Source organism: Microtus pennsylvanicus, chromosome 6 (genome assembly GCF_037038515.1).
Source record: "Microtus pennsylvanicus isolate mMicPen1 chromosome 6, mMicPen1.hap1, whole genome shotgun sequence".
NCBI lineage: Eukaryota > Metazoa > Chordata > Mammalia > Rodentia > Cricetidae > Microtus > Microtus pennsylvanicus.
The window spans coordinates 31,238,859-31,261,822 of record NC_134584.1 but is presented as its reverse complement, the minus strand read 5'-3'; the positions used below and the strand labels follow the sequence as shown (position 1 = coordinate 31,261,822).

The 22,964-nt window shown below is 42.8% G+C and overlaps 1 protein-coding gene across 3 annotated transcripts; it reads right to left on the bottom strand.

Annotated features, from left to right (window-relative positions):
* Positions 1-22,892, bottom strand: Card6 (caspase recruitment domain family member 6). 3 transcript variants are annotated; one of them, XM_075975961.1, is made up of 4 exons: positions 22,598-22,892; positions 15,507-15,795; positions 11,179-11,703; positions 1-5,310 (listed from the first exon to the last, which is right to left on the bottom strand). In XM_075975961.1, exons 2-4 carry the CDS (start codon positions 15,787-15,789, stop codon positions 3,002-3,004), a joined length of 3,117 nt encoding a protein of 1,038 aa, XP_075832076.1. In that variant the 5' UTR covers positions 15,790-15,795; positions 22,598-22,892; the 3' UTR covers positions 1-3,001. The 3 variants fall into 3 exon arrangements, with proteins under 3 accessions (XP_075832076.1, XP_075832075.1, XP_075832077.1); XM_075975960.1 differs by having other exon boundaries at positions 22,636-22,892; XM_075975962.1 differs by lacking the exon at positions 22,598-22,892 and adding an exon at positions 15,946-16,654.
* Between the last annotated feature and the right edge of the window lie 72 nt (positions 22,893-22,964).

Genomic DNA, 22,964 nt, shown 5'->3' with positions numbered 1-22,964 from the left:
GAAAGAAAATGGTCCATTTTATTTTTTACATTTATCATCCTAAAAAAATTCACAAGTTAAGATAAACATTCACATATACTGTCTTCTATTTCCTTTTCATCTTTACAACAACCATGAGAGAGAAATACAAGATTATTCAACATATGTACAAACACACACATTTTTGTGATATTAGACTATTTTCAGACAGTATTGATTCCTTTCAAAAGTTTAATTGTCATCCATTGGTCAATATGATTTTTTTCCTTGAAGCCTTGAAAGCAATTTTTTGGCTTAGCTGACTCCTTGGAACTATTTTACTATTTCAAATTAAATTTATGGGGACAGGTAAGATGGTTCAGCGAGGAAAAGCACTTGCTACACATAAAAGTGGAAGAAGAGACTTCATAAAGTTATCCACCGACCTCTACATATATGTTGTGACATGCATGTGCATACACACACACACTATACACAAGTACAATAAAATATTAAAATTCATACATTCAAAAACTGAGATGTTTAGTCCAATTTCTAAATCTTACTTTATTTCTAAGTGAGGCAAATTTTAACATCTACCTAGGAGTGGCTTGTTTTTGTTTCTTGAGGCTTGGTCTCCCTGTGAGCTGCTAACAAACCTTGATCCATCTTCCTCAGTCTCAAGTCAGAGGTGTGCAGCAGCATGTTCTGCAAATGTCGTCTTTTATTGGTACTTGATGCCACTTACAAACTCAGAGATGCTCCAGCTAAATATGTGGATCAAGTTTATTCTTTTAACACGGCTATCTGGCAGAAGCTATCCAAAAGTTCAGAACAATATGAATTTCCGAAAATTATAATTCCTCCAAACTATAAGTTCTCTCAAACATTACTTATATCCTTTATAAATTCATCTTAATCTTTTCAACTTAACTCTAAAATTAAAAATTCACTAACACATTTCTTATTTCATGTAGACAGAGGCTGCTTGTTCCCAGCTGCCCAGACCCAAAATATCAAACAGAAACTATATTAATTGCAATATTGTTTGGCCTATTATTTCATGTTTCTTATTGGCTAACTCTTATATCTTACATTAACCCATTTCTATTAATCTGTGTATCACCACGTGATTGTCTGGCGTTTGGTGTCTGTCTTCTGCAGTGGCTACATGGCTTCTCCCAGGCTTCACCTACTCTCTTGCTATATCTCTTTCAGCTATATTATGCCCGTCATAGGCCCAAGAAGCTTCTTTATTCACCAATGGCAATAAAACATATTTATAGCATACACAGTGGAATCCCACATTATCTCCCCTTTTCTGTCTAAATAAAAAGGGAGGTTTTAACTTTAACATAGGAAGCTTACATATAACAAAACAGGTATCAAGCAAGAATTACAGTTACAATATTTATATCTACTTAATCTTTTATCATAACTAAGAAAAACTATAATTATAACTATCTATTCTTCAACTTCATCAAAAACTCCAGACAGATATAATATTACCTAAGTTAACAGAAAATGCATTGTAAGCAACTTCCAAAACTCTAGAATTGACAGAGACATCTTGCTGCCTGGACAGTCTGTAACACTGGGGCACCCATCTTCAGCCTATAGGCCCATTTTTCATGAAGGGAAATTTTAAAGACAGTTCCACCTACATTGGCAGCTTGTCGGTCACTTTCTTCTGTGTCCTGCAGAACATCTGGCAGACTCTTTCATGAAGCAGGAACCCTGGAAGACTGTCTCACCTTTAGGCAACTTCAGCAGTCATTTTTCTGTGGGTCCTGCACATCCAGTTTATACAGAATAACATCAAGAAGTCCAGGCAAGAGCAGTTTCTTACCCAAATGGCTAATAAACTCTATAAGGAGCCTCTTCAATGCCTATCATCCTCTTGAAGTAGATTGCCAGGAGTAGATATGTCTCATTGTCATGAAAAGTCCTAAGTTTTTAAAATATTTTAAATGCCATATTCTGTTAGTCTTTAAAGATTTGAAGAATATCTATCCATCTGAAATATATCTCTGTACATTTAAAAAACCTAACATGACTACAAGCTTGACTATCACAGGTGATTGTATATTAACCTGTATTTCTTAATTATACATTACATTCTAAAATAAGTTGCACAAACATAATACCTTAATTAAGAGCAGAAATATACATATAACAAAACTGACCTTAAATTTGTATCAGTAGACTAAGACCCATACCAATGTATTCATCTCTATAGCAATTTCAATTAATTAAACTCATAATATCAGGACCTCTAATTAGCTAAATTTTCTTTGTTATTGTATACAAAGTATGAAACCTATAAAAATCAGTTCCAAAGTTTATATAAAATGATGTGTTTTGATAAACATTCATTGTTTCCCTGTATGTAAGAGCCAAGTGAGATAGTCTTATCAGGTATGAAAATTGGGGCTAGTACTCAACAAGCTTATTTAACTAACCAACAGTGCAGGGTCTCGGCTCAGTGGCTGATAATAAACCCAAAACCAAGGCACCTCAGAAGCAGTTTTTCTTCAACACTGAGACAATTTTAGCTCCATATTTTTATTACTTTGCAATTATACTGTAATTCCATTCCTCACAAATATGGCTATGCCCAAGACTCCATCCCCTGGGGTCAAATCACACATTGCTTGATAAGGAAGGTTGGATTCAACTGATTTATATATCCTTAGGTCCTATTCTTTTCCCACCTTGCATTTTTTATTTGACAATCTCAAACATGTATACGAAGATCAAGTCCATCCCCAGCTCTTCCCTCCTCCCACTCAGCCAGATCTCATGTACTCTGGCTGATCTAGAACTTTCTATGTTATGATGTAGATCAGGTTGGCCTCAGGCACACAGAGATCTGACTGCTTCTGTCTAAAGAGTACTTTGCTGTGCACTTAGACTTTGCACAATTTTTTATTGTGATTTTGCTCATTTTATCAGTCTTTCACTGAAACTTTTCTTCAGACTGTTACATGAGAGAAATAGCCTAAGACAAGAACATACTTCCGGGGTCTCTGGAATATGTTCTTCAACGTTTTCCTGTCCGTGGATAGTGGGCCTTGGCCTGAGAAGGTTTAGTCTGTGATGATGTATGCTGAGTAGATCTAGGTTGAAAAGGCTTAGATTGGGGTCTATGTGGCTTGAACTGAGTAGATGTGGATGGGGAGGGTTTTGCTTGCGAGGGCTGGGGATGAGTGGGTTTAGCTTGGGAAGGCTGGGGATGACTGGGTTTAGCTTGGGAAGGATAGGGATGACTGGGTTTAGCTTGGGAAGGCTGAGAATGAGGGGCTTTAGCTTGGGAAAGCTGGGGATGAGGGTTTTTTTTCTGAGGTTGAATGGGCTTAGGCTCAAAGTGTTTGACCTGGAACTTGGGTTGATGGAAGTTGAACTGGCAGGTAGATGAAAGTTTACTCTCAGATGTTGACTGAGAGCCTGGCTGGAATGCTGAATCTGAAGGCCTCCCCTGTTTAATCCTTTGAGATCCTTGATGACGAACAGGTATTTTTGGTTCTTGAATGGCTCCTGCTGGCTGACAGGACGGAGGGTGAGGGTACTTACTATGCGATGTTGTCCTCGCAGGTTTTCTAGAGGCTTCACTCAGCTGCACCCCCTGGGCACAGGCTTTCACAGTCTGCGGCTTCCCTGCTACTGTTCTTGCTTGCCAGCCCTGAGAATGTGAGTGGTCTACATGAGAGACCACCTGTGGGCTCTCAGGATGGTTCTGCACATGAGGAATTTGTCTTTGTGATCTCCCAAATGTTCCACTCGAATGATGCCCCTCAGAAGCTCCTGAAATTTTCATGAATCCTTGCCCTGAATAAAATCTCCAGGGTCGGAAGTTCCGAGGACCAAAGCTTTTCCCTTTGCCACGTACCCTTGTATTCTGATGGGGCAAAGGATAGAACCACTTAGCCCTCTGCTGTGACCCAAAGTGGGGGCTCAGAACCCAAGGGGCTCTCAAGGGCCCGTGGTAAAAGTTACTTCCAAATGTGGTCGGCAGGGGCCACGGGTTTACTGGTGGAGGCACAAACACTGGAGTCTGGTGCAGATTCTGAGCATTCTGCCTGTCCTCACATTGCACTCCAGGCTCTCTGACTGGCACCTGGGCTCGGCTTTCAGATGGGCTTTTTGTCTGACTACATGTTTGCTGGCTCTCTCCTCCAGTCGTACTGGGGGAAAGTTGAATATCTTGAGGAATTTCAAAGTCTTGGTCTACCTGAATGCCCAGCTCCCTGGCCAGAGAGGCCATATCTTCTAGGGACACATGTCTAAGCGAAGAGGACATTACTTCCTGGAGGGCAGCTTGAAGGGCCTCCATCGTCTTCCTTCTATCCCCAGCTTCCTCCACTTCCCAAAACAGTAACTGTGACGGCTTCAGTCTCAGGATCCTTTGGAAAATCTGAGCCTCTTCACTCTCCTTGGCCTGAGGACCAAGGACAAAGTAGCATCTTTCAATAGCATCTTCCCCTAAAAACATCAGCAAGTCCCATTCCTTCTCACCAAGGCAGTCGGTGAAGAAGAACACGGCTGAGGAAACTTCCACCAGAAAACCAAATTGAGTCCAAAAGCTTTCAAGATCTCCACGAAGGTTGGTCACAGCAACAGGCTTTTGGAAAACGTGAGGATTTCCCCTTAGCTCCTTGTCAGGAAAACACCATGTCACCTCCACCAGGCCATCAGAAATTTGCCGAGGAAGCACAGGAACGGACAGATCCTGATGGAGAAAGATTTTGTGCGGTTTCTGTGGGGAGGAGCTGAGCAATGTGTTAAGGATTCTGGACTTGGAGAAGCTACAGTGTCCTAGCCGCACAAAAGAGATGACAGGCATCTTCCTGAGACTCAGAAATGCTTCTGTTTCCCTGGGGGGGCCCTCTGAGGACCGCGCTGGGTGCTGCTGTAAGTCTCTCATGGCCCCCAGCATTAAGATGCTTTTGTTGCTTTCTGCATCTGGCAGCAGGAGGGGAAGAGCGAACTGGCACTGGTACATGTTTGACAGGACTTCACGCTGCAGAGAGCTGTCCGAACAAAGCAGGCAGGCGCAAAGGATGTCAAGGGGGTTGATGGTTTGTATGTCTCCAATTTCTAAATTCTCTATCCCAGCCAGCAACTCCTCGTTGCTCTCTTCATCCACCGTCTTGGGCTTAAGAATAAAGTCTCTGGCTGTCAAGTCTAAAGCCTGCACTTTCACCAGGAAATTCCAAGCTAAGTCTCCCGGAGTCTCAGGTGTCCACTCACTTGGTCGATCTATGGAAAATTGCTTCACAAAGTCTGGGAGAAGCTTTCTGCTTCTGTCCATGTTCAAACAGGACAGGACATGATGGAACACTCTTTTTCTTTCTGTAAAGCAGAGAGGACTCATTATTGCCTTGTTCAGAATCTCTTTCCTGCCCTTAAAAGTATGCAATTGGCAATTTCACCGCCCAAAGTTGAAAGAATACAAAATAAAAGTCTCATTTCACCGCCCTTCCTGCCCTGTCCTCCGTCTACGAGGCCTACTAATTTGACATAGTCTATGTCTTAGCCTGTTCTCTGTTGCTGTACTACAGACAATGACCAAAAGCACTGGGGAAGGGGAGGAGCTAAGTCAGCTTATCTGTCCCAGTCATGGTCTACCAGAAAAAGAACTTCAAGACATGAACTCAAGGCAAGAACCTGGACGTAGGAACTGAAGCAAAGGCCACAGAAGAAAACGCCTCACAAGTTTGCTTTATATGGCTTGTTCGGCCTGCTTTCTTATACATCTCAAGACTACCTGCCTTTTTCTCTACAAGTGTTATTCCTAGTAACTAGAAAAATATATGTGAAAATGGGAGATAAGGGTAAAATAGAGACAGCATGTAACTTTTTGTGGGGGTGGCACTGCCCACAGTGGGCTGAGTCCTTCCACATCAATCATTAATCGAGAAAATGCCCCCCACAAATATGTCTACAGACAAATTTTATAGAGGCATTTTCTCAGCGGGCAAAGGTGTAAGTCTTACAGCTCTGAGGAGAAAGTTTCCCCAATGCAAGTATTGCAGCTCTGAAGTGAAAAGTGTCCTGAGAGTTGGGAGCCAAGGAATACCACAAGCTACACCACACAGCAAGCCTCCCACAGATTTACAGGGAAAAAGACAGAAGCAAGAAGCAGCAGAGAGGGCTGGAGAGATGGCTCAGTGGTTAAGAGCATTGCCTGCTCTTCCAAAGGTCCTGAGTTCAATTCCCAGCAACCATATGGTGGCTCACAACCATCTGTAATGAGGTCTGGTGCCCTCTTCTGGCCTGCAGACATACACACAGACAGAATATTGTATACGTAATAAATAAATAATAATAAAAAAAAAGAAGCAGCAGAGAACTGAGTGGGAGGCAGGCTTATATAGGTTTCTTGGGGGTGGAGATTTCCATGGTGGGGATTGGTGGAATTTCAAGTCTTGAGCTCAGGGTGAGCTCAGGGATTAGTGAGGTTTCAAGCTCAAACTTTTTACCCAGCAAAAGATGGTTAGTAAGCTAGACAACCTGGGTTTCATCCCTTGGAGTCACACAGTAGAAGGTGAAAAAAACCAACTCCCACAAGCTGTCCTCTGACCTCTGCATACATGCCATGGTAAACACGCTCACACACATGCTCATACACATGCACACGAAATAGAATGTAATTCAACAGATTAAACAGTCTCTCAGAATTTACATAGTGGGCACTCCCCCTTTGGAACCCCTTATATTCTTTGGCACTTTCTTCACTCTCCCTTAATAAATCTATCTTTATTCTGCTTTAAAAAAAAAAGTTACATAGTTACATGCTGTCTCTATTTTATCCTTATCTCTCATTTTCACATATATTTTTCTATAATAACACTTAAAAAGAAAAATCAGAGCAGGTTTTACTCTTGACAGATGGCAGCTACCACAAGATGTTTCATCTCTTTTGTTTCGTTGTAACCGAGAGCTTGAAGAAGGTGTGTGTGACAGAGTTTCAGGCAGCCAAGTATGGCTTTCATCCTTCTGACTGGACTTCTCAAATGCTAGGATTTACAGACATGGAGCACCATGCCCTGAATAACATAAGGTATAAGACCTGGTCTTGAGGTAGAGCGTAGCTGTACAATGCCCATCTAGAGTATATGAAGTCATGTGTTTCATCCCCAGACTGGAAAAAAAACAAACAAAAAATAGGAGTGACAGCACAGCCTATGATCCCAGCACTTGGGAAACAGAAGCAGAAGTACCTAAGTTCAAAGTCATTCTTGGCTACAGTGTAAGTCTGAGGACGGCCTGAGATACGTACGACCCTGTCTCAAAAGAAAAGGTTCTCGAGCTACATGTCTGGTAGAGCCCACTCCTGTTCTATGGAGTCTATTCTATGTTTCTGTCTCACATGAAATACTTGTGTACTTTTAGTACAAAAATCTTAGTGTTGTAGGAGTGTGTGCGTGTATAGATGTGCTTGCCATGGAATGCATGTGACAGTCAAGGGACAGCCTTCAAGAGTTGGTTCATTACTCTACGTTCATTTTTAATAAACCTATACTTTCAGTACTCAAAAAAGAAAAAGGTTTGCACACATCATGTCTCTTGGTCAGGATGGTGATCTATGGACCAGGTCCAGACATCCTGAGACCTTAACTATGCACCGAAAGTTCCTCAACTGATGCTCTCCACTTAGTTAAAACTAAAAATTGCAACACCCAATTTGTTTCTGGCTTTGAAGCCACTAAAATTCCTAAGGTGCTTTAATCTGAAAACAGAAAGTACTGTCTAAAGTCACTGGCTAGTGGCTGGAGACAGAGATCAGGCAGTACGATGCTTGGCTGGCATGCACTGAGGTTCCATCTCTAGCACCAAATAAAATCACGTGTGGTGATCATGCCTATAATCGTACAACTTCAGAGGTGGAGGCAGGAGGATCAGAAACTCAAAGTCATCCTCAAGTACATAGTCACTTCAGGACTATCCTGGGTGTCACAAGACTCTGTCTCATGTGAATAAATGGGACCTCCTGAGACTGAGAAGCTTCTGTAAAGCAAAGGACACTGTCACTAAGACAAAAGCAACCCACTTACTGGGAGAAGATCTTCACCAACCCCGCAACTGACAAAGGTCTGATCTCCAAAATATATAAAGAACTCAAGAAACTAGACCGTAAAAGGCTAATCAACCCAATTGTAAAATGGGGCACTGAGCTGAACAGAGAATTCTCAACAGAAGAACTTCAAATGGCCAAAAGACACTTAAGGTCATGCTCAATTTCCTTAGCGATTAGGGAAATGCAAATCAAGACAACTTTAAGATACCATCTTACACCTGTCAGAATGGCTAAAATAAAAAACACCAATGATAGCCTTTGCTGGAGAGGTTATGGAGAAAGGGGTACACTCACCCATTGCTGGTGGGAATGCAAACTTGTGCAACCACTCTGGAAAGCAGTGTGGCGGTTTCTCAGGAAATTCGGGATCAACCTACCCCTGGATCCAGCAATACCACTCTTGGGAATATACCCAAGAGAGGCCCTATCATACAACAAAAGTATATGCTCAACTATGTTCATAGCAGCATTGTTTGTAATAGCCAGAACCTGGAAACAACCTAGATGCCCTTCAATGGAAGAATGGATGAAGAAAGTATGGAATATATACATATTAGAGTATTACTCAGCAGTAAAAAACAAGGACTTCTTGAATTTTGCATACAAATGGATGGAAATAGAAAACACTATCCTGAGTGAGGTAAGCCAGACCCAAAAAGAGGAACATGGGATGTACTCACTCATATTTGGTTTCTAGCCATAAATAAAGGATATTGAGCTTATAATTCATGTTCCTAGAGAAGCTAAATAAGAAAGTGAATCCAAAGACAAACACATAGGCATCCTCCTGAATATTAACCTTCATCATGTGATGAAAGGAGACAAAGACAGAGACCCACATTGGAGCACCAGACAGAAATCTCAAGGTCCAAATCAGGAGCAGGAGAGAGAGCACGAGCAAGGAACTCAGGACTGCGAGGGGTGCACCCACACACTGAGACAATGGGGATGTTCTATCGGGAACTCACCAAGGCCAGCTGGCCTGGGTCTGAAAAAGCATGGGATAAAACAGGACTAGCTGAACATAGTGGACAATGAGGAATACTGAGAACTCAAGAACAATCGCAGTGGGTTTTTTATCCTACTGCACGTACTGGCTTTGGAAGAGCCTAGGCAGTTTGGATGCTCACCTTACTAGACCTGGATGGAGGTGGGCGGTCCTTGGGCTTCCCACAGGTCAGGAAACCCTGATTGCTCTTTGGGCTGATGAGGGAGGGGGACTTGATCGGGGGAGGGGGAGGGAAATGGGAGGTGGTAGCGGGGAGGAGGCAGAAATCCTTAATAAATAAATAAACTAAAATAAAAAAAAACATAAAAAAAAAGTCTCTGTCTCATGGATCTGAAGCCCACTCTGTAGGAAGGTGTTTATGCCTAGTACTATAGACGTGGTCAAAAGCTCATAGTTAGGGAGGGCATAGGCCCTGCAGGAGAACACGCTGCTTCTGTTGTGCTGAATGAACAGGCTGTCAAACTGCCTCCTGATGGATGTGTATACCCATACTCTAGTGTTGCCATCAGCCTTGGTCAGAAATGTCTCCTTCAAACCAGGCAGTGGAGGTGCACACCTTTAATCCCAGCACTCAGGAGGCAGAGGCAGGCGGATCTCTGTCAGTTTGAGGCCAGCCTGGTCTACAAGAGCTAGTTCCAGGACAGGCACCAAAGCTACAGAGAAACCCTGTCTCAAAAAAAAAATAAAATAAAAAAAGGAAGAGTCACATCTAATATTTTGTTTCACAGTTAGACATCTTCGGTTGAGAACAATTAATTTCTCTAGATCAGCTAGCATGAGAACTATTTCGTTTTGTGTTTGCTTTGAGACAGGGCTTCATTAGCCCAGACTGACATCAAATTCCCAGTCTTCCTTCCTCAGTCTCAGAATGTTGGTATTACCTGCATGCACTCCCACACCCAGAGAGGGGATTCTGAATGTTCCCCAAAGAAATCATACATGTCTGGGCAAAAGCTAAGCCAATTACCCTCAGCTGATTAGCACACCTTGTTCGTGTTTACCGAAACGTTATATTTGTACTCCATAAACATGCAGGTCACTGTGCATCAATTCAACTAAAAATGTAACTTTAAAAATAAAAAACATGTAAGAAAATGTATAGAGATTATATACAGGTAGCAGGCTGCTTTCTTTTCTTTCTTTCTTTTCTTTTTTTTTTCTTTTTTCAGGTTTTTCAGTGTACAGTCCTGACTAGCCTGAAACTCTGTGCCTCAGGCTGGGCTCAAATTTTCAGTAATCATCCTGCCCCAGAATGAGCTCCATCACGAGCCACCAAACCTGATTCACTATGCCATTTTAAATAAGGGGTTTGAGTATTCACAGATTTTGCTAGCCAGAGGATGACATCAAATCTATTTTCTGGTCCTGGAGAGATGGCTCAGAAGTAAGAGCACTGGCTGCTCTTTCAGAGGTCCTGAGTTCAATTCCCAGAAACTACATGGAGGCTCACAAACGTCTGTAATGAGATCTGGTGCCCTTTTCTGGTGTGCAGCCACAACACTGCACACATAATAAATAAGTCTTTAAAAAAATACATCTATATTTCCATCAGATCCTGACTCTTTCTACTACACAACAATCTCCCACTTCCCAGACCTAGGAACTCCTTTGTTCAGCATCTCCCCCAATACCCCAGAGAAAACCCATGTGATGTGGGAGGTGATGTATGTAGTGAATATGTTTTATTGCCATTGGTTAATAAAGAAGCTGCTCTCAGCCAATGGCTTAACAGAGTAAAGCCAGGCTAAAAGAGATGTATGGAGAGAGTAGGAGGAGTCAGGGAGAAGCCATGTAGCCGCCAGAGGAGAAAAAAACAGCCACCAGCTGGAACCTTGCTGGTAGGCCACAAACCTCATGATAAAATATAAAATAATAGAAATGGGTTAATTTAAGATATAGGAGCTAGCTAGCAAGATGCTTAAGTGATTGGCCAAGCAGTGATTTAAATAATATAGTTTGTGTGTGACTATTTCAGATCTGTGCAACAAGGAACAAATGGCCTCAGCCAACACCCATGTAAAAAAAAAGATTTCCGGTTAGAGGAGACATATCATGTCTCCTCTCCAGGATGCCTTGACACCTCTGTAGCCCACTGATAATCTGTCTAATTAACTACACACTGTCGCCATACCTTCCGTGTTCTCCTCCTCCTCTTCCAATGAAATGCCGCTCTCTGGAGCCTCGTAGCTACCTTCTTCATCAGAAAATCTCATGGTTTCTTCATCCTCATACTCCTCTTCCTCTTCGCCATCATATACAAAGCACTGTAGGTCATCTGAGGCCCCTTCCTCCACAAGGGTCTCGATATCTTCCGGGTACCCAACAGACTCTTGATATTCCCCTTCTCCTAAGTACAGAGAATCGTCTGGCTCCTCATATCTTTGCTCATCATTTAAGTAAGTGATACTGGTTGGAATGTCATACTCAGCTCTTCCAACTGAATGTGGGGCCATGATTTGTGGTGTGCCACGCCCCTTCTGATTTTCCCTGGAGGATCCTGCAGTTTCCCCATCGTTACTTTCCCAATAGACACATTCTTTCTCTTCAGAGAGCACTGCAATCTCTCCATTCTCCGGAGTTTTCCTCCCAAGGAAAAAGGGGTCTGCTGAACCCCTGCTTACTCCCACAGCTGCTTCAGCCCCCTGCTGTGTGACTTCTGAAAAGAAAAGATTTCATTATTGCCTCTGTTTTTTTCCAAAGTAAGGATTTTAAATTAACTTAAGTCTCAAGTCCTCAAGCATCTCCTTCCTTTCTTTCATACAGAAGTTATCTGTGTTGCCTGGGCTGGCCCAAACAGTTGAGCTCAAATACGTCCGTTCCTCGTCCTCCCTGACTAGCTGCGGCTCTAGGAAAGCAATCAGCCTCTCTTCTTTATCTCACCAGAAGACCAAATGCCAATTGTGCATGAATAACCAATCAATTATCAGAACTAACTTTCCAGAGAGAAAAAAAAAATCAAAGCAACTGCTGCCTCTCAGAGCAGCTTCACAGGGTAAAAAAGTGAAAAGAAGTCTAGCTGTTATGAATTAATTATATTAATCCATATTAATATGTTTAATTAACACTTGTATTAATTATAGACTCAATGTAACCCACACTCAGATTTCTTTGGGCCACTACTAAGGAAATCCCAGTAACTCCTAATGAATGAGCTGATTACTGTGTTAGAATAGTGTATTCTAGAAATAGCAAACTGTTTCTCCAGGCACATGAGGCTCGTAAAGGTTAGTTTTGAACTGTCAACACAGCTGAGAATTGCCAGAGAAGAGGCTCTCACGTGAGGCGTTCTCTACATTGGGTTGGCCTTTGGACGTGGCTATGGAGGACTCTTTCAAATGAACTGATGTAGGAAGGCCCACCCACCCCAGCCACTGGGGGTGGTGTAATCCCTAGGCAGGGGGTCCTGAAGAGCAGAAGAGTCCAGAAAATAAGTTGAGCACAAGCCAGCAAATAAAAGGCATTCTTTTGTCTCTGCTCCTGAGTGTAGAAAGGATGGGACTAGCTCTCTCCTGAGAGCCTCTGTCTCCGTGACTCCTCCCACAATGATGAACTGTAGCCCGGGATTATGAACTAAAATCACCCGCATACATTACTTGTTGTCACAAATTACTTTGAATACAGTAACTGGAAAGGAAGCTAGAACAAGGTTTGGCCTGTTTTAAGGATCATGAACATACACTGTTTTAATCTAAGCCCTATCTCTATCATCCCTTAAAATCATCTTGGGTCTTCTTTTAGTATATTACTTAAAAAATAGAAAGGAAGGAAAGAAGGGAGGGAGGGGGGATGAAGAAAAGAAGGAAGGAAGGAGAAAAGAAAAAAAGCTACATCTCCATCTAGTGGTTATTTCTTGAATTGCTAAACAATAAACTGGACTAGTTACCCACCCCCATCACTAGCCATTACTACGTTTTGTAACAAGTCATTTTTAAGACACTATAAATTTATACTAGCTCTTATTAATCATACAATTAATAGTAGCAGTCTCTCTCTCACACACACACAGCTCATAGTTTGATTACACTCGTCCCATACTGCTCTCTCATCCTCTCTCTCTCCTCCAGCTTGTCTTTCTATTCCCAACAGATGCTCTCTCCCACCTTCTTATCATACATATTTAATGTGCACATATAGAAATATAGATTTACAAACGAGAGAAAGCATGTGATGTTTGTCCTTCAGATATGATATCGCACAATATGATCTTTTCTGGCTCTATCCACTCTTCGTACAAACATGATGTCATCCTTTCTGTTTGTTCTTATGCTTGCTTAATTTTGAGACAGGCTCTCACTCTGTATCCATGGGCAGCTTGGAACTTGCTATGTCGCGCAGGCTGGTCTGCAATTTTTGGTCCTCCCACCTCTGCCTGTGTAAGACCTACAGACATAAGCTAACATGCCTGACTTTCATTGTGATGGCTGAACTATACACCATTGTCTTTATATGGCATATTTTCTTTATTCATGCATCCACTGATTGGAAAATTCTGTAAGCTGGCTATTGTGAAAAGTGCCTCAGTAAACAATGGCAGAGTGCTATCTATGTGCACTGGTTTTGATTCCACTGAATATATATATGGTTATTTTTGGATCATCTAATAGTATTTGTGCATACTTTTAAATAGCTAGTATAGAATAGGATGTTCTATCCTATGTGTGCAGCAAACATCCATGTGTTTCTGTGTGCACTCTTTGGGGCAGGTGCACATGCCTGTGGAGCCTGGGGGTTGGAGCTGGGCTATATCTTCTTCTCTTGTGAGTCTAGCCGGCCAGCAAGCTCTAGAGACTATATCAATTTGCCTCTGCCTTCCAACGCTGGGTACATGGGTTCATGCTACCCTGGCCAGCACTCTAGGTGGATCCTGGGAATCTGAATTCAAATCCTCATGCTTTCCCAGCAAGCATTTTACCACATGAGTCAATCTCCCCAGTTCTGGTAGATATGCCAACAGCCAAGCTATCTGATACATTGTTTACATATAATAAAATTCCATACTGAGTCCCACTGTATGGATCCCATGCAATAGTTGTTATATTAATGTGCAGGTTTTTCTTTCTGAGTCTGGATTAACTTATTTAATATTATACTTTCCAGATCCATACATATTCCTGAAAACGTCATCATTTTATTTTTCTATTCCTTAGAGAACCTCATTTTCATTATCCGTTCATCTGTTGGTAGACATGTAAAGCTGGTTCCGTATCCTTGCTATCATAGATAAAGCAGTGATAAACACAGAATGTGCAAATGTCTATGTGGTATATTATGGTGTATTTTCCTGGAAATACACCCAAGGAGAAGAACAGCTAGGTCATATGACAATTCTGTTTTTACTTTTCATGTTGTCCCTTATATACAGATCACTGTTTACAACGTATGCATGTATCTATATGAGTAGGTAGAAGTGCGGGTAAAAGGAGACCAAGAGAAGATAGTAATAGATGAACAAGAAGGACATGAGTCATGAAAGAAGGTATAAAGCTACCTTTTATTGAAAAACATTTCCATACAATATTTTTCCCTGTGCGAAAATATGGTCAAAATATATTATATGGGGAAAAAACTACTTTTTCCCCCATTTTGAACTCCATCTTAGTTTCTTTTTTCTCTCTTTATGTGAACGAGTGAATAAAAATATAATTCAAAGCAGGAGAATAGCTGGGCAGTGGTGGCACACGCCTTTAATCCCAGCACACAGGAGGCAGAGCCACTATGAGTTCGAGGCCAGCCTGGTCTACAGAGTGAGCTGCAGGACAACCAGGGCCACACAGTGAAGTCCCATGGCCTGAGAATGGCCGTTCTGTCTGCACAGAAGTTCACTGAGAGCAGAGGGGTAAGACTCCACAACTTTTTGAGCGGCCTCCTTAAACTAGCTGTATTTTAGTTGTGAATTAATGACAATAAAGTGATTTTTTTTAAAAAAAGAAAAAATAACCATATTCTATAGAGTATGAGTTTCAAGACCTTAAAACCTGTATTAATCAAATGGAGAAACCACAATTTTAGAAACTACTGTTTTACCGGCATTCCTTCCCAGAGAACAGGAAGCTGCCGATTCTCTGGCAGGTTATTACAAATGGTTTTCCCTGTACTTTCAGAGTGAATAGTCAAAGGCCCTGCTCAAGGTCTTTGGGAGCGTGAGTCTCAAATGTACCTACCTGTGCAGGAAAGCCCTAGAGAGTACCATGATTGACAGTGAGCTCTTTCCAGCCCCGGAACAATGAGGATCTGCTGGGGGCACTGAAAGAGCGGGGGCACTAAGCGCTCGGATCAGCGAAGACCAGTCTCCTAATCAATGGGATCATTGTTCCCTGCTGTAAAAACTACACTTCCTGTCTCAGAATTCAGTAAGAATCGCCTTCGGAAGTCAAATCCAAACAGCAGGCAACAATTCGTTTTCTTTTTTAGAAAATCCGTTCCTCCCCCTTTCCTTCAAAATTTAAAAAAGCAATTTACCACGCTGTAAGTCCAAAGTGGCAGCTGCCTCTGGGAACACGTCAGACAAACACCTGAGGAAACAATGACAGCTCTCCTCTCCTCTCTTCCGGATCACAATTAACAGCTTCCGACTTTTCTTCAGGGGATCTGGAATCTGCTCTAGCATCTCATACTCGTCCTCAGAAATCAGTCTCTGAGAGGCTAAAGTGTCCAAGAGAGAGTCGGGGTCTTGCTGGAGGACATTAAGCAACTTCGTTCTTTGTCTTGCTATGATTTCTGAGGAAGCACTCTTGGTAGCCATTGCTTCCTGAAAACCAGGAAATGAATTAAAACATTCTGGCAAGTATAGAAGTATAAGAGAGAGAAAGAGAGAGAGAGAGAGAGAGAGAGAGAGAGAGAGAGAGAGAGAGAGAGAGAGAGAATTCTACTTAGCAAAGATAAAATATGTCAAGAATACCTGTGTTGGCTTTGTAGGAGAGGGCAGAGAAGAACAAACATAGGAGGGGAACAGCAGCTTGGAGCACTCTGTCCTTCATTTCCTGGTTGCTGGCCCTTTATCTGCTCGTGTGTGTGTGTGTGTGTGTGTGTGTGTGTGTGTGTGTGTGTGTGTGCAAGTGCTTGCTGAGGACAGAAACCTCTCTGCTCTTTGATTATTAATACCGGGCAGCGGTGGATGATTGGGATAAAGGAAGGTTGGATGGGGAGCAAGAAAGCACAAATCTTAGTTAAGGGAGCCACCTTAGGGTTGGCAAGAGACTTGAGCCTAGAGTGGCTCCCAGGAGCCCAAGCCGAGGTCCCCAGTTAGTTCCTTGGGCAGCTGAGGATAGGGAACCTGAAATGACCCTATTCCTAGAGCAATACTGACGAATATCTTACATATCATCATAGAACCTTCATCTGGTGATGGATGGAGATAGAAACAGAGACCCACACTGGAGCACCGGACTGAGCTCCCAAGGTCCCAATGAGGAACAGAAGGGAGAACGTGAGCAAAGAAGTCAGGACCACGAGGGGTACACCCACCCACTGAGACAGTGGAGCTGATCTATTGGGAGCTCACCAAGGCCTGCTGGACTGTGACTGAAAAAGCATGGGATAAAACCGGACTCTCTGAACATGGCAAACAATGAGGGCTGATGAGAAGCCAGGGACAATGGCACGGGGTTTTGATCCTACTTCATGTTCTGGCTTTGTGGGAGCCTAGCCAGTTTGGATGTTCACCTTCCTAGACATGGACGGAGGGGGGAGGACCTTGGGCTTTCCACAGGGCAGGGAACCCTGACTGCTCTTTGGACTGGAGAGGGAGGGGGGGAGGAGTGGGGGGAGGAGTGGGGGGGAAGGGGAGAAGGGTGGGAGGAGGGGGAGGGAAATGGGAGGCTGGGAGGAGGCGGAAACTTTTTTTTTCTTTTTCTCAATAAAAAATTAAAAAAAAAAAAATAATACCGGGCAGCAGAAGCACGCCACAAACAGTAGCGCACACCTATCATCCTAGCATTCAGAAGGCAAAGGCGGGAGAACCAGGATTGCCGCAGTTTCAAGGTTAGCCGAGTCTACACTGTGTTCTAGGCCAGTCAGGACCACGTAGAAAGACCCTCTCTTAATAAAACAAAACAAAACATGAAGTGAAGCTGGGGCTTCCCCCAGGAAGTTTCCCTTGAACTTCAAATTCGGCTCTATATGCCTGCCCCGGGTACTGTACTATGATGATACCAATGTAAATTAACTGATTTGTGGAGAGCAATCTTCAATATGCAGGTAAATGATAGAGCTAAATAAAGATTCAAAATGTATAACTTTCAACCCAGCAATCCCACCTTGGATGTGCAGGGGCTGGAGAGATGGCTTAGCAGTAAGAACACTCGTTACTCTTACAGAAGAACTGGCTGCTGTTCAGTTCCCAGCATTCACAAGATGGTGGCTTAGAACCATCCATAAATCTAGGTCTAGCCGGGCGGTGGTGGTGCTCGCCTTTAATCCCAGCACTGGGGAGGCAGAGGCAGATGGATCTCTGTGAGTTAGAGGCCAGCCTGGTCTACAAGAGCTAGTTCCAGGACAAGCACCAAAACTACAGAGAAACCCTGTCTTGAAAATCAAAAAATAAAAAATAAAAAAATCTAGGTCTAAAACTGACTTCCATGGGCACCAGGCACACATGTTGTACATGTACATACATATAAATGAAATCTCATATATATAATGAAATTAAAATAAAACGAAAATATTTTGAACAAAATATTAGATACATGCCAAAGATGTATGTATAAAAATCCCAAAAGTATAATAGCAGAAAATCAAAGATAACCTAAATTTTCATAAATTGGGGCTCTGTAAAATAAATGATAACAGTAAAATAACAAATATATGTCATACATATATATGAATATATATTTTTTGAGACAGAGTTTCTATATATAACAGCCTTGGTCATCCTAGAATTCACTCTGTAGACCAGGCTGGCCTTACAGAGATCCACCTGTCTGTCTACCAAGTGCTGGGATTTAAAGAGTGTGCCACCACAGCTGATCCACCCACCAAAAAAACTACTGAACTGTTAAGATTTTATTTGTGAGACGTTATGTGTGTGCTGGGAATTGAACCAAGGTTCCCTGGAAGGGTAGCCAGTTCTTAACTGTTACGCTGTCTCTCCAGCTTCCTACTAGCTATTAAAAAGGATAGAGAGACCCTGTCTTGGAAAGAAAAAAAAGAAAAAAAATGGATAAATCAGAACTTAATAAATGATAATACCTACATTATAATATTTTGGAAAATAGCAAGTTATTATAGATCCCATTAAAAAAAAAACAAGCTGGGGACGGTAATGTATGCTTTAAATCCCCGCACTGGGAGGCTGAGGTAGGCAGATTTCTGCTGTGGGATAACCCTTCTGTACACTGTGAATATATGTTGCTCTCATTGGTTGATAATAAAAGCTGCTTTTGCCTATACCTAGGTAGAATATAGTTAGGTGGGAAAGCCAAACTGAATACAGGGAGAAAGAAAGGTGGAGTCAGGGATAAGTCAGCCAGCTGCCCAAGAAGCAAGATGCCAGCAGACTGGTAAAGCCACGGCTACGTGGCAATACATAGTTTAACGGAAATGGGTTCATTTAAATGTAAGAGCTAGTTAGTAATCAGCTTGAACTATAGGTCAAGCATTTTGTAATTAATATTAAACCTCTAAGCAATTTTTGTTGTTGTTGTTGTTTCAAGACAGGGTTTCTCTGTGGCTTTGGAGCCTGTCCTGGAACTAGCTCTTGTAGACCAGGCTGGCCTCGAACTCACAGAGATCAGCCTGCCTATGCCTCCCGAGTGCTAGGATTAAAGGCGTGCGCCACCACCGCCTGACTTGAATAATTATTTATTTATTTATTATGCATACAATATTCTGTCTTGTGTATATGCCTGAAGGCCAGAAAAGGGCACCAGACCTCATTACAGATGGTTGTGAGCCACCATGTGGTTGCTGTGAATTGAACTCCTTTCCTTTGGACCTTTGGAAGAGCAGGCAATGCTCTTAACCTCTGAGCCATCTCTCCAGCCCCCTGAATGATTATTTAAAAGCGGCTGCAGGGCAAGGCAAGACAGAGAAACCTCCATTTGCAAATTTCTGCCAATCTGGTCTACACAGAGAGCTCCTGGGTTATTTAGGGCTATATAGTAAAAAAGAAAAAATAGTATGTAAACTAGGCATGGTGTTGCATGCCTCTAACCTCAACACTGGGGAAGTGGAGGCAGAGGGATCTCTGTGAGTTGGAGGCCAGTCTAGTCTACATACCAAGTTTTAGGTCAGCCAGGGTGGCATATTGAGATCCTGTCTCAGAAAAAAAAATGTGCATAGCATAAGTGTATGAACGTATACACACATATCGTAAATATTTTTATAAGATAATCAAGAGATATTACAAATTTTAATACTAGCTACTTTTGAGGATGAGATTATAAATGGGTTTATATTTTGTACTTTAAATACTATATATTTTAGGGCTGGAGAGATGGCCCAACAGTTAAGAGCACTTACTGCTCTTACAAAGGACGTGGGTTTGATTCCCAGGACCCACATAATGGCTCACAATCAACCGTACCTCCAGTTCCAGGAAATCCAATGCCTTCTTCTGAACTCTGCTGGCACCAGGCATGGATATGGTATATATACATACAAGGAGGCAAAACACTCATACACATAAAATAATTTTTTTTAATTTAAATTAATTTTTTGGGACAGGGTCTCTCCAATGTAGCCCTGGCTGTCCAGGAACTCATTGTGTAGGCCAGGATGGCTTCAAACTCACAGAGATACAACTGCTCTGCCTCCCAAATTACTTTTGTCATCAGACAGAGAGAAGTCAAGCTGATGCCCAACCAGAAACTTCACCCCGATTAACTAGTATTTATAGTACTGGAAGTACTGTGCACACCACCAGAGGAGAAAGGCAATTATCACCCAGCTCCATAGCCTGTGACCTACAACAGTGACCTGCCGGAAAGATATACTGGTGCAATAGTGGCGCAAAGGTTATAGGAATAACCAACTTTCGGACTGAACTTAAGGCCCACTCCATGAGATGGGACCAATATTTGACAATACCTGGGTGACCCAGAACCTGAAACTAGACAGGTCACAGGCATGGGCAGTAGGGGATAATCTACTACTATTATTCTGCCAAAGGAGCATAGCAATAAAATGACTTTTAATGATATACTGATATAGCCACAGATCAGTGTCTTGCTCAAGCCACATCAGAGAAGCTTCCTGTTGCAGCAGACAGGAACTAACAGAGACAGGTGGGCAATATGCAGAGAATGAGAGACTTTGGAGTACACCATCCTAAATGGGCTATCTTCATCAAATTTCAGGGGTCTGTCTGGAAGAGGAGCAGGAAGGTAGCATGTACTAGAAGGGACGGATGACTCCAAGGAAACCGTCTTCCAGACGCAACAGGACCCGATGCACATAGGAACTCTCAGAGGCTGTGGCAGCGCACACAAGACCTGCACAGGTTCAAGCCAGAAGCACTGAGAGGGGGATGCGGAAGTGGGGTCCCCCTCCTCCACCACTAACCAAAAGGCTATCTACACTTGATAACTGCCGACAAAGGGAAGATCAGTTCTCACCAATGAGTGACACTGGGTCCATCAACACTGCAGGGCAGGCCCCATGCCCAGGAGGTGACAATTTTTTGACTAACTGTTTTTTTGTCTGTTTGAATTTCATTTGGGTTTTTTTTTTAGTGGAGGCAGGGATTATATTTCTTTTTTGTTTGTTTTTTTTTAAATAAAGGGAGAAAAAAGATATAAGGTTGGAACGGTAGGGAGTTGAGAATATGGAAGGAACTGGGGGAGGGAAAAAGCATGATCAAATATTACAAGAAAATATTTTTCAATAAAAAATGTATTTCACCAAAAAGGAGGAGGAGGAGGGGAGGAAAAAGAAAATAAAAACTGATCTACCACCAATTGTTAGTAGCCAAAACCTGATTTTTTATCAGAATCTCAAATTCAGGATTAACATGGTCTCAACAGGTAATGAAAGCAAAGTGGTAGAGGGTGAGCACCTAGGCTGAAGGTCTCAGTCTAAAGCTGGGCATGGTGGCTCACTCCTTTAATCCCACGGCACCCAAAGCAGAGGCATACAGGTCCCTGTGCTGTCAGCCAGCATGGTCTACATAGCCAGTTCCAGGCCAGCCGATGCTCCAGAGAACCTGTCTCAACCACACAGAACAGCTGTTTCAGAAACTGGCCTAACTGCATGTGGCAGCATGTGTCCGCACTACCTGTCAGCACCTGGGAGGCTGGGGCAGGAGGATCACTTGACCTCAGGGGTTTGACACCAGCCTGGGCAGCATAGACCCTATCTTAAAAATGAAAAGGAAAATAAGAAAAATTAATGTTGAGCTGCTGCTGACCTACCTAAACCTAGCTATTGAGTAGACACCTGGAAAGTCTAAGGGACTTCCTAGGCCTCTGGAACATAAATTTCAGGTCTCCAGCACACCAAAAAGAAGTACCTCACATTATGGAGAAGAAAAACATATCTCACTGTCTTGATGTCCTTGGGTCTAGGAGTGTCTTGAGGAAAGGCACTGACATCCCTCTCAGAGCTGGGCTCCTTGGTAGTTAATATGCATTCACTCTTTCTTCACAATTCATATTTATCATGGCCTCTGATGTAGATGACCCCATCCAAAATAGCTGTTTTCGTACTCGTAACACATGAGTATTTTAAGGTTACGAGCTTGCAGATAGCATTAAGGTTTCAGATTAGCTCACTTTGAGATGGAGAAATTATCTGGGTGGGGGTGGATATAATCCTTACAAGGGGCCTTAAACGCAGAAGGAAGGAGAATACATGTGAGTTGGGTTATTATTCCAGCAAGATGGGAGACAGCAATTAGTTTGGGGTAGCCTCTAGAGGAGTGGTTCCCATTTACTAAATCTAGCTTGCTTCACGCCACTAAATTTGTAGCAACTTGTCATACAATCTCCTGAGACTTATTTATGTTCAGGAAAACAACTTAAACGGTTGTTTTCCTTCTCTTGGGTTCGCTGTATCTCATCCGTCCTCCACTTGCAGACTACCTCAGTTTTTCATTTCTACTCCCTGCCCCTAGAAGAGACTAGTACTTAAGTCCTATTTGCTAACACGCAAAATAAATAAGCAAACAAATAAAAAAGCCCTTCTGATTCGTTAGTGTTCACCTTGTTCTGCTGTCAATTAACTAAGATGTTGCATGTGACAGACCAGTAATTGTCACATTTGTTTTAGAAAGTAAGTGGATGAAAAAAGTACGTAGATGATATGGCCGAGATTATTCCCCCGTTCAAAAATGTTTGTATATAATCTTCAAGTTTTGTACTGGAAGAGGTTGAGAACCACAGACGTATTAGAGTTATCAAGCAAATCTGGAGTTATTAATTTCAAAACGATCTAGAGAACATTTTTACACTACAGACTTCCGAGCTGTACTCAAGCCTGAAGGATCAGATTTCCTGATGGCAGAGCGCTGGAAACTGTTATTTAACAAGTTTTATGTGCGATTCCTTGTATGGGATCAGACAATTTGCCTCTGTAATTACTTTTGCAAGAAAACGAGTTAGAGACAAAGATCCTACCCTTGAGGGTGTTAGCGAGCGTCCCAGGGAAGACGAACCTGGGAGGCTGGCTTTCCAGCCTCAGGATCCTAGTCCCAGTAGCATACACAGCCAGCGGTACTGTCACGCAGAGAGTCCGACCGCCCTCGAGCCCCACGACCGGAATCCACGCCGCGGGCCCAGACCGGACTGCAAACGCTGACGTTTCCTGGCACCGCTGCAAAAGGACAAAGACTGCAAACGCTATAGCGGCCAGGGACAGCAGCGGAAGAACTGCAAACAGCGCCTTGGTCAGGGGCGGCTGTGGACGCCGCCTCTCTAGGGGGAGCCTCTGGCGCTCGAGGGGGCGGAGTCGGACGCGCCAGCCACGCCCCCTACCGGCGCGGGC